The sequence below is a fragment of the Electrophorus electricus genome, chromosome 15 (genome assembly GCF_041902795.1).
Source record: "Electrophorus electricus isolate QZ-2024a chromosome 15, ASM4190279v1, whole genome shotgun sequence".
Taxonomy (NCBI): domain Eukaryota; kingdom Metazoa; phylum Chordata; class Actinopteri; order Gymnotiformes; family Gymnotidae; genus Electrophorus; species Electrophorus electricus.
In genome coordinates, this window is record NC_137511.1 from 1,432,501 (window position 1) to 1,443,019 (window position 10,519).

The 10,519-nt window shown below is 46.7% G+C and overlaps 1 protein-coding gene across 2 annotated transcripts in view; it reads left to right on the plus strand.

Annotated features, from left to right (window-relative positions):
* Positions 1-8,673, plus strand: part of reep3b (receptor accessory protein 3b) — a 17,738-nt gene extending 9,065 nt beyond the window's left edge. For both annotated transcript variants that reach the window (XM_027021638.3, XM_027021637.3), the window contains 6 exons: positions 3,110-3,186; positions 3,492-3,612; positions 4,124-4,237; positions 5,295-5,448; positions 7,173-7,309; positions 7,845-8,673. In XM_027021638.3, the coding sequence (XP_026877439.1) occupies positions 3,119-3,186; positions 3,492-3,612; positions 4,124-4,237; positions 5,295-5,448; positions 7,173-7,309; positions 7,845-7,931 (681 nt within the window). In that variant the 5' untranslated portion in view covers positions 3,110-3,118 and the 3' untranslated portion in view covers positions 7,932-8,673. The remainder of the gene's footprint in view (positions 1-3,109; positions 3,187-3,491; positions 3,613-4,123; positions 4,238-5,294; positions 5,449-7,172; positions 7,310-7,844) is intronic.
* Positions 8,674-10,519: the final 1,846 nt, after the last annotated feature.

Sequence of the window (10,519 nt, forward strand, 5' to 3'; positions counted from 1 at the left end):
ATTGTGACTCATAAATACAGATCTATATTGAGCCGTGATTATTGTGAATCTTTACACACATTATAACAGCTTCGGTGTTGCTGGCACATTATTGTAGCTTTTATCAAACCCACTGATTTGACATGGATGTAAGCAGATCGTACGATGAATCTGGTGCTAAATGGCATTTTTCTCACTAAAAGCACATCAAATGTTCTGTCAGGTGCAGGGTTATGGCTTATCACTTTATATAGCCATAGAGAGACTATTTGTGTCACCATGGGAATATTCCTGGTGTCTAAACAGTGAACTTCTTGTATGACTTTTTCATGCGTTGTTGTGTGATGCGGTTCAGTTGTCTGCGTGCAGTGGGTTGTGTCTCTTGTGTTTTGTGTTAAGTCAGCAGCAGTGTAGCTCCTATGGAGTCCCAGATCCTTCAGCTCCTTCAGAAATGTTCCTTTGTCATAACCGTTGCTGGCTGTGCTTGTTACGTTGTCCCAGTAACCTGGGAGACGCTGTCCAGTCCAGGCGACTGAGTTACTGCTCCAGCAGTCCGAGCTATAGTTCCTCTCCCGATCAGAGTTCTATAAGCTCAAACAAGCTGTTTGTGTGTGTGGCATACGTGTGTGTGTGGCATACGTGTGTGTGTGTGTGTGTGTGTGTGTGTGTGTGTGTGTGTGTACGTACGTTTGTGTGCGCGCATGTATGTGTGTTTGCAGCTGAATGATGTAATTCATTGCAGCATTTCTGAAATGAAGCCTCAAGGCTATAACAAATATAGCCTGAGCAGAGCTGTAGCCTACTTTAGAGCTGAGCTAAGCTGGATTTATCAACCTGCATATCTCTCTCTCTCGCTCTCTCTCTCGCTCATTCTCCCCCTCTCTCATTCTCTCTCTCTGCTGCATGTTAGCTTAATTACATCCAAGCCTGGACCCTCACCATGCTGAAAGTAAAAAAGGGGGAGAAAAAAAAAAGAACATTTCTTTCTGCCCACAAAAGTTTTTCCGGAGCACAGCACGGGATGCAGAGTGGAAGCCATGTTGTGGCTTGGTCTTGGAGCTCCTCTGGCTGTCTTGCTGAAGGAGTGACCACAGTACTCTGGTTCAGTCCTAACTTTGTGCATCTCCTAGTTACCCATCGAAACAATGGACAGGTGGCTCCCCGTTGACTCAACTTAGTCTCACAACACCGGGATTTGCTGAAACGGGCACACCGGAAAAACCTGTTTCTTCCTCTTTAGTGTAGGTTTTTTGTTTGTTTGTTTGTTTGTTTGGTTTTTTTTGATGAAGAGGCAAAACTAGGAAAAGGAATTTAAAAAGGAGGGTTGCTGGCAGCCAGAGGTTACAGATGTTTGTGCCATTCCCTAAAATACTGAGTGTTCGAATGGAAAGTACATTTCTGTAAAGTCGAGTTTTACTGGCAGAGCCCTGGAAAACACAAGTGAGCATTCCAGCACGAGAGAGAGCGACGTTTTCATCTCCCCGAATGTTTCATGACTGCGGTTGTGTTTGTCTGTGTGGAGCGGAGACTGAACGGCACACCAGTAATTCACTGACTCTCTCCAAATCGCGTCCAAAATAGCACGGACAAATGATGCTTTGTGCTCCACACTTTACCTCCTTCTCCAGCTCCTTTTCTCTGTATTGTGCCGTTGGCTGGTTTATGCTGAGGTTTAGACGCAGCCCAGACTGGCTGGATTTGGCGTCTGGTTCCGAGTCTCTCTGCGTGTTGAGCTCATGCGTCCTTCGTTAAATGTTGCGTCTCCGCGATGCGTAGGAAAGTTGTGCAGAGATGAGCCTTCCCCACAGCGGAGGGCGTTTTGTTCTGTCGTGAGTGACGCCAGGCGGTGAGTCGTGCCCTGGCCGTTCAGCTTGGCTGTTGTACAGAAGCGCCGTTTCAAACCTCGGCAGTTTTTTAGAGCAGTCTGCTATGTGGATCAGTAAGGCAGCGCTGGACTGGAAAGGAATGCTTGGACTGGTCGTTGGCCCAGAGCTGGAGAGCCCTCCACCACTGTCTCTCCTGCAAGGTGGGATGCCTCACTCGCACATTCTGCTGATGTCCCACATACCTCTCCAAGTAATGGCTGATTGATAATAAATGGTGTTGCCCAGAGGAATATTACCAGAAAAGGCCCACAGTGCATGTTTGTATCGCTTTATTGGTGTGGTTAGAAAAGAAAGGGGAAAAGGTTTGGGGAATTTTTTTTTCTTTTTTTTAATGCATGCCACAACTGTTTCCAGAACAGTCCTTGTTCACACCGAGCTGATTTTGATTGACAGTTTGTCACCCCAACGGTTCCTCCCCCTCTGGCTGATGCAATGCATCGATCATTCTCGGACCGCTCGAGGTTCACGAGCAGGTCAGCAATTAAACGCGATGCTGCCCATCAGGCCTGTCATGCGGCCCCTGCACGGATTCGTTTTGCTTTGTTCAGCGAGGCTGAAAATATCACCTAATACCTCGGAGAGCCTCACCCTAGGCCTGGGGGGTGGGAGGGGGGTATCACATGATCGTCTGCGCCACCTTTTGAAATTGAAATGCTAAGGAGCCCCTGTGAACGCCTGCCTCTGCTCCGAGCCGCGGGAAGAGAGGGCTCTGGCACAGCATACAAAGCAGGGCCTGCTACAGCGAAGGGGGGGAGAAGCGTAGGAGGGGAGAAGGAAAACGACAGGGAGAAAGGGAGAGGGAGAAAATGAACGGCAGAGTGGGGAGGGAAATTAAAGTCACGGCCGTAACGATTTTCTGTTTCGCACCGCTGTGTTCCGTCTCGTGCCAGGAAGAGACGTGTGATTGGATTTACATAAGGGATCCGCTCGGCGTGGCGTGATTAGGCATGCGCCCCGCCAAAACGTAAAGAGGATGGTAGGCAGGGTGGAGTTGGTGCAGCACCACATTAAGATGTGTACAAAGTGTCCTGTGTTTTGTCTTTTACAAGACTAACAAACAACATGAGTCTCTTTGTGTACGCGACAGTAGTACAGTTCAAACTGCATACAGTACATTAACCTTGGTGACATCATTTCTCTCCCTGGTTTTGATTGGTGTTGATATCACATGCAGTTTTGGTAAGATGCTATGTATGGACATGTGAATTACACAGCTTCTCTCCAACCCCTGACCCCCGACACAGGTCCGCTGGATGATGTACTGGATCGTGTTTTCACTCTACACAGTAGTGGAGACCATCTCGGACCTCACCATAGCCTGGTAAGACTGAAGGATGGCTAATGGTGCCTGTGACCCTCACTTCACACCAAGGCTCCAGCTGTCTCCACACTTCTGATTAGTGTCACACTACACAACTGTTTTGAATTAGGAGCTCCCTGGTTTTGCCCTACATCAAGAAACATAAAAATCTATATAAAAATGTTTTAAAAACAATCATGCTGTAATGAAATTAAGTCGCCTTTTTAATCTCTAAAATCAATTTGTTGTAATACAGGCGTAATGAGTGTAATTATGTCGTCTGATTAATAGGATCTAATTTGTGTGTGTGCGCGCGCTGTGTGTAGGTTCCCCCTTTATTATGAAATAAAGATCGCCTTTGTGATCTGGCTCCTGTCGCCCTACACTAGAGGAGCTAGTCTTATCTACAGAAAGATCCTCCATCCTCTTCTGACTTCAAAAGAAAGGGTAATTTACTCCTTTTCCCTCCCTTCTTCTTTTTAAAGGCATTGTAATTGTCAGAACTACTCCATGGGCCAATCAGACCTCAGTGTTATTGCTTATTAGATATAACGTGTCTTGCACTAATATCGTGAACATGGCCCATTGTTTAAAAAGTATGCAGTTAAATTTAAGATGCGTTATATCGTCATGCGTTTGTGTTATGAAGAGAAGTTTGACCGTAAGCTGTTACGTCTGTTATCCAGGTAAAAAGAATCCTCTATATTTTAAGCATCAGATTAGTTTAACCGTCAGGCTTCTGACACTGCATGGCGAATGGAATTATTTCCTGTTTTTGGCAGCAGTAAGTTGGAAAGGGTGAGGCTGCGACCTCCATTCTTCTGCATTTAAGAATCCGTAAAGAATATCCCGCGTTTGCTGGCTGTTCTCTTTAAACCTGGTGCGGTGTGTACTGCTGTTTTGCAAGCCTGTCTGGCTGAGACTCAGGGGCTCACGACACTCTCTGTTGTGCTTTAAGGAAATTGATGACTACATCATTCAGGCGAAGGAGCGCAGCTACGAGACCATGCTGCACTTTGGCAAGCAGGGCCTAAGTATAGCAGCTACGGCAGCTGTCTCTGCAGCCGTCAAGGCAAGTGTGTGTGTGTGTGTGTGTGTGTGTGTGTGTGTGTGTGAGAGAGGGCGTGCGTGTTCCTGACCCTCGGACAGTGTTCTGTCTCCTCAATATGGCCTTCTAGACATGCGTTTGTTTTCGTGATGTTTCTTTACGTCACCTCACCCCCGATCCAAACCAACCCCTTGTTGCATCAAAAATCGACAAGCGCTTGAGCACAATGCCCCTGATGGAACATCAACACGGCCTCCGTTCACGGGAAAGGTCACGCGGCCTGTCCCGCCCTGTCCCGCCCTGTCCCACCTCGGCTCCCGTCAGAGCAGGAGGTGGCCTTTCGTTTTGCTCCTCGTTCAGGGAGGTTGGGCACGGCGCCTGGCCAGGTCAGGCTTTACAGATGGTGCGAGTGGTCATTGTTTCGCAGGTTGATTTTCTTTTTTTCTGTGTCCCTCTGTCCGTCCACACCCCCTCCTTTTTTATTCGTCCGTGTTCTGTAGTCCTTCTTGAGTCCTAACTCTAGTGTTCATCTCTCCTCTCTTTTTCACATTGTACTGACACACTGTCCCCTAGGACCTCTGCCCTACAGCTCTCTACGATGGAGGTAATGGTTTCCAGTCTGAAGCATGGGAAAAGATGTCGTCCACGTGATTTTTTATTTTTTTTTCTTGATTTTTTTTTTTTTTTTTTTTAATCTTTGTTTCCCGTTCTTTAATTTTTCAAACAGACTTACACACACATGGCGCTCCCCACTAATGATCCCCATGTTCTTAAACTCTACATCTGCTCAGTAAGGCCCAGCCTTTGTTCATCCACACAGCATCCACTGGCCTTGCACCTTGTGGTGCCTTTAGGCCTCTTGGACCACTCACTGCTGATTCATTCACTCATAAGCATGCTTCTCTGCTTTGGCAGGTTTGTGAACATGGTGTGATAGCATTGTGTGTGTGTGTGTGTGTGTGTGTGTGTGTGTGTGTGTGTGTGTGTGTGTGTGTGTGTGTGTGTGTGTGTGTGTGTGTGTGTGTGTGTGTGTGTGTGTGTGTGATGTAGTGTTTAACTTTGCCGTGTTCTCTGTCCGCAGGGCCAGGGCGCCATAACGGAGAAGCTGCGGAGCTTCAGCATGGCCGACCTGTCCCAGATCCCGCAGGATGATGCCAGCGCTGCACTGTTCCCAGCCTACTCTGGCGCCAACCCGGCCCGCAGGGCTGCGGGAGCCTCCCAGCCCGACGGAGCCGGTAAACGCCCGCATCTCCTCTCCGAACGCAGCCCTGCGTCAGCTCTCAGCCGCAGTCACGGAGTCTGTGAGATTGTTCCCCCTCCTCTGGTGGTCCGCTGCTCTGCTGCCTCACAGATTAATTAGCTCCCCCATCGTAGCTGGTGTGTTTGAGCCGTCTGTGGCCTTCGTGCTGCTCTGTAAGTCTGGTCTCACCAGCGTGATGGAAGATGCACACACGAGCGCGATGTGCTTTCGTGAAGCTCCTCTCGTAGCGAGCAGCTCCTTTGTCTCCAGCCTGGCGGGCTGATAAGCAAAAGCGGCACGTTGAGAGCGTGAAAGGTCTGGCGGAGTAGCGCGTGTCGCCGCCGCAGCAGGGAAGGGGCGGGGGCGGCCGGCAGCAGAGAGCTACGGTCTGAGCTGAATATCTAATACGCTCTATCTGGCTATGCTAATGCCGCGTTTGAGATTCCGCCCGCGTCCGGGGCGTCCTCGTCTCGTCGGTGACTAGAGCCCGCAATAAAGCAAGCCGCTCTGAAATGCCACCAGCCTTCAGGAGGCGCAGGGACGCAGACAAGGTCGCTGGGATGAGGAAATCCACTAATCCTTAAGGTTTTTGTTTGTTTCTTTCTTTATTATTATTATTATTATTATTATTATTATTATTATTATTATTTATTATTTATCCCCTACCACAGACACCACCACCTTTTCCCACCCCTGCCCCCCTTTCAGAACGAGGAGGGGCAGACCGAGGGGTCATAAGTGTGTCGTTCAGCCGGTGGTTTGATGTTTGTAGAGGAACAGAGGTCAGTGCAGGGAAAGCCCAGAGTGACTTTTTATGGTTCCCTCTTTGTTCTTTGCCGCGCCCTCCCCCCTTCCGCCCTCATGCACTCGGTCACATTCCTCAGTCATATGAGGCCTGGTCTCTCTTGGCTGTTCCGAGTGAAACAGTACCAGCTTCCAGCCGGCTCAAAACCCCAACGTGCAGCACTGCGGAGTGGAATCCAGCGACAGGCGCGTGAGAGCTACACTATTCTTCCACAACTTTCCTGGACCGTGACCAGTAGATTCGCTCTTGACATGTGAAGGTGTTAAACAAAGGCACAATGTCAGCCCAGACTATTGTTCATAACGATACTGGTGCAGATGAAATGTTTGTGTACACTCAGTAACTCCACGCCATCTTCTGCGTAGGCAGGACGGTGCCCTAGGAAAGGTGGGAATTACTGCAGAAGAAGTAAGGCAGAACAAATTGCACCTTATCCAAATCCAGAGGAAGTTGTTCTGTTTTACTAATGGAAAACATTGATGGGGGTGTGGAGGCAAACAAAGGAGGTTGGTTGGGGGAGACTCAGCTGCTTTCTGCATCTCTTCTGCCCCCTTGTGGTCCAAAAAGGAACAATGCCAGCCCTAGGACCTGCTTGCTGGTGCAGAGTGCAGGCTGCACTGTAGGATGGCAGTCCTACAGGCCATGGCAGTGGGGTGGGGGTGAATGAGATCAGTGGGGTTGGGCTGTGCCCACGTGGCGTGTGGCCTGTAAAAAAACAAAAACCAACTAACATGATGCTATTTCTTTATTTAATACCTTTGTTTAATCTGACTGCCCAACATTCTGCTAAACCTTGGAATAACTAAATATTGTGATAGTGAAAATGTCTTGTATGTCATGTATTTTATGCATGTCACCGACACCTACTGTTATGGTTACACACTTAATGGGGTTGTTTCTGTCTGTGTGTCCAGAGTATTACCAGTATGAAAACGAAGAGCGGACTGATGAGGATGGAGAGGCTTTCTTCTCTGAGGACGAAGCCATGACTCAGCGTGGCGTCAGACGATCTCAGAGCGTCAAACACACACGCTCCAAACTCCGCAAAGATGTACGAGTACTGACTGTGATGTCTTGAGCTGATTGATAGGGGCAGCGGCGCCCAAGCCTGCTGATGGTGCATGTTCCCAGTGCAGGGGTGCGAGTCCAGGGGCTGAGCTAGATTTGCCCCTGTTTGGGTCGCTTCCTTACTTTAACCTTCAAACTCAGTTGTGTTCGTGTACGGTACAGAGCTCATAACCGCAAGTGCAGCACCAGCCCACCGCTTTTAGTGATGACCGAACACCACGCTATTACGTAGACCCTGGGTTTGGTCATGACTGAACATCGCGCTGTTACGTAGACCCTGGGTTTGGTCATGACTGAACATCGCGCTGTTACGTAGACCCTGGGTTTGGTCATGACTGAACATCGCGCTGTTACGTAGACCCTGGGTTTGGTCATGACTGAACATCGCGCTGTTACGTAGACCCTGGGTTTGGTCATGACCGAACGCCGCGCTGTTACGTAGACCCTGGGTTTGGTCATGACCGAACGCCGCGCTGTTAAGTACTCTGTTGTAAATCTTTGTGCTGTGCTCCCCGCAGGCTCGTTACGGATCTCTGAAGATCAGAGGGAGGCGGAGGGCAGCAGTGACGACAGCGATGTACACCAGCACCAACACTGACCAGTGACTACTGTCCCCAGGGAGCCCGATCCAGCAGGGCCTAGCGGTGCGCACTTGCTCCCTGTAATGCCTGTGGGTTCCAGTTTTATTTGTTTTTCAAAAAAATCCACTTTTTAACCAACACGTTTATTTATTTCTGAACTCCAACTTTTAACCAAACACAAGTGTGCACATCTGCAGTAGTATCATGTGCAAAAATGCAGTGTGAAAATTTGAGGAGCTTTTTTGTTTACTCTTAGGTTTTGGGGTTTTTGTAGCCTGGTGTTGCTCTTTCTGAATTTGACATTCAGATTTGATATGTTGTATTATTTTTTTAGAAGTATTTTTATAGTAATTATGGTCTAAAGTGCTGAAAACTAGTAGTGTATTCCCTTGGATGTGGGTTTTGTACTCTCTGCTTGTACTTGTGCTGCCTTATGTAATTTAAAATAGATTTTTCTGATTGCTAAATCACTGTTGTATTGACACACTTGAATCCAATCAAACCAAGTTTCCCTTATCATTTAAATGGAAGAAAGAAACCCAAGCAGAGTGAAATTCTGTTGAACGTTAGCGACCTTTAAAATTTGTTGCATCTTCCCAGGGGGAGATAGATATACATACATATACACACACACACAGATACCAAAGTGTCGAAACCCACTCTGTCTGCTGGATGTCCAACTGAAGTATGAAGTGCCTGGCTGAATGATTCCTTCTAAATTAATGTGTTGGTATGATTGAATAAACTTTTAGGTTTGTAAATCAAACTGCTTGGTGTTCTTTGTTGTAAACTTTCCCCTCTAAACTGGTACCGGTTCTATAGGCTGGACTGGTCAAGCTGCTTTGTTTCTCAGGCCCGTCTCATGTACAACTCACGGCCTCAGATGCCATTCCCTGAATAAGGGATGGAGAAACAGACTGTCATAACTAAATGTCTCATTTTTGAGTCCAGGCAGATGATGAAAGCCAAGCTATAATAAGGAATTGTGATATCTGTACGATGGTTGCTGACTCCAAAACAATCCATTGCCCTCAAAGTTTAAAGGCCGAGTTTGTCTGCCCCCCACTTGCTCTAATGACCGTGTTGGGCTGCCGTCTGTTCTGCATGGAGGTTGCTGGCGTGGTCGGTATTAATGGACTGGGGGCTTCCGTCTAACGCAGCTGGCTCAGGGCTCTGGACGCTGCAATCTTGATCCACGGCCGGTTTCCAAAAAAGTATAATTAGCCCTGCTCTCCGGCTGGGAAGGATGGTGCCGTGTCTGTCTCGTCTCGTTAGGAGCGCTGTTTCTCCAACACTGTCCCATGTGACGTCGATGTTACCTGTGTTGGAGGAAGCACGTGATGAACAGGTTGGCTACTTGTCATCTTCAACAACACAATGTCATTGTACAAAATAAAAGTCTTGTATCATCTTACCTGGAGGTCCAGTGCCACCACTATGCTACTCAATGCTGCAAAGTGATACACTGTAGACCTAAAGAAACAACCAAGAAATAGCCTTGTATTAACCACTTTTTATTTGCTTCTGTTTCCAAGAAACAAACACACTCTATTGTGTACTGAACATTTTACATTTTCTGTGTTTTGAATTGGTCAGTTCTTGACAGTCCACCTTCTCACCTTATGTCATGTATATTTTTTTGTCCTTACTACTAGAGGGGAGGCTTTGTGCTGTTTTAAAGAGCACAAAATCAGATATCAGATGCATCCTCTCAATTTTAAAGCCTTTGATGGTTTAATAAGACTATTTCAAAGTGATCTAATGAAATATGAACTTTGTTAACTTTGTATAAATTGGAAATGAAACCTGAGCTCACAGGTACTGAACATTCTGTGAAAAATATAAATCTATAATGCACAAAGAGACCAGATGTAAATGACTTGTCTCGTTGTAACGGGTTATTTTTTTAGGATGGCAGTGTGTGGGATACAATCATTCCACTAGGGGGTGCTACAACAACACCTAATATTCCTTTGCTCCTAACGCCCTCAAGTTCATGCTTTGCTACAAAATACTCTTCAATTGAACGGATCACAGTTCCCATGAACATTCATGTTCTCTCAGAAGACTAGAAAAGCACAATCTTGTCCATCCACGAGGGCTCCGACCTGACCCAAGCTCAGCGGGTATCACATTACATGTGCCACTTCCGGCATGTGTAGGGTTTGGCTTTGTTTCATAATTAGTGAAAACAAATGTATTATTAGTAGTATTGTTCTTGTTGTTGTAAATCATAAATGCTCTTAAAACATTTTGAATACATTTTTAAGTCAAGATATCTATAACGTTTTGCATACATGCACACACATTTTCTCTCACTCTGCCTAATCGATGTATGTAACAGAATCTATCTAGTAAAATGTTGTCAATGGATGAAAAAAAAAAACAAGTCGAAAATGGGCTTGTTTTTAGCTTAGCAGGACTTTGACACAAGCCTAATGCTTCTTTTAGCCTATATTCACTTTGTAGTGCTAGTAGCTTCTAATAGTCCTGTTAACCTTCAGATAACTATTAAAACCAGCAGATTACAGATTGTTAAAACAATCAAAACACAACAGTCCATGTATTTTTAATCAATCACACAGCAGGTGAAAGCTTTGAAAAAACAGAGC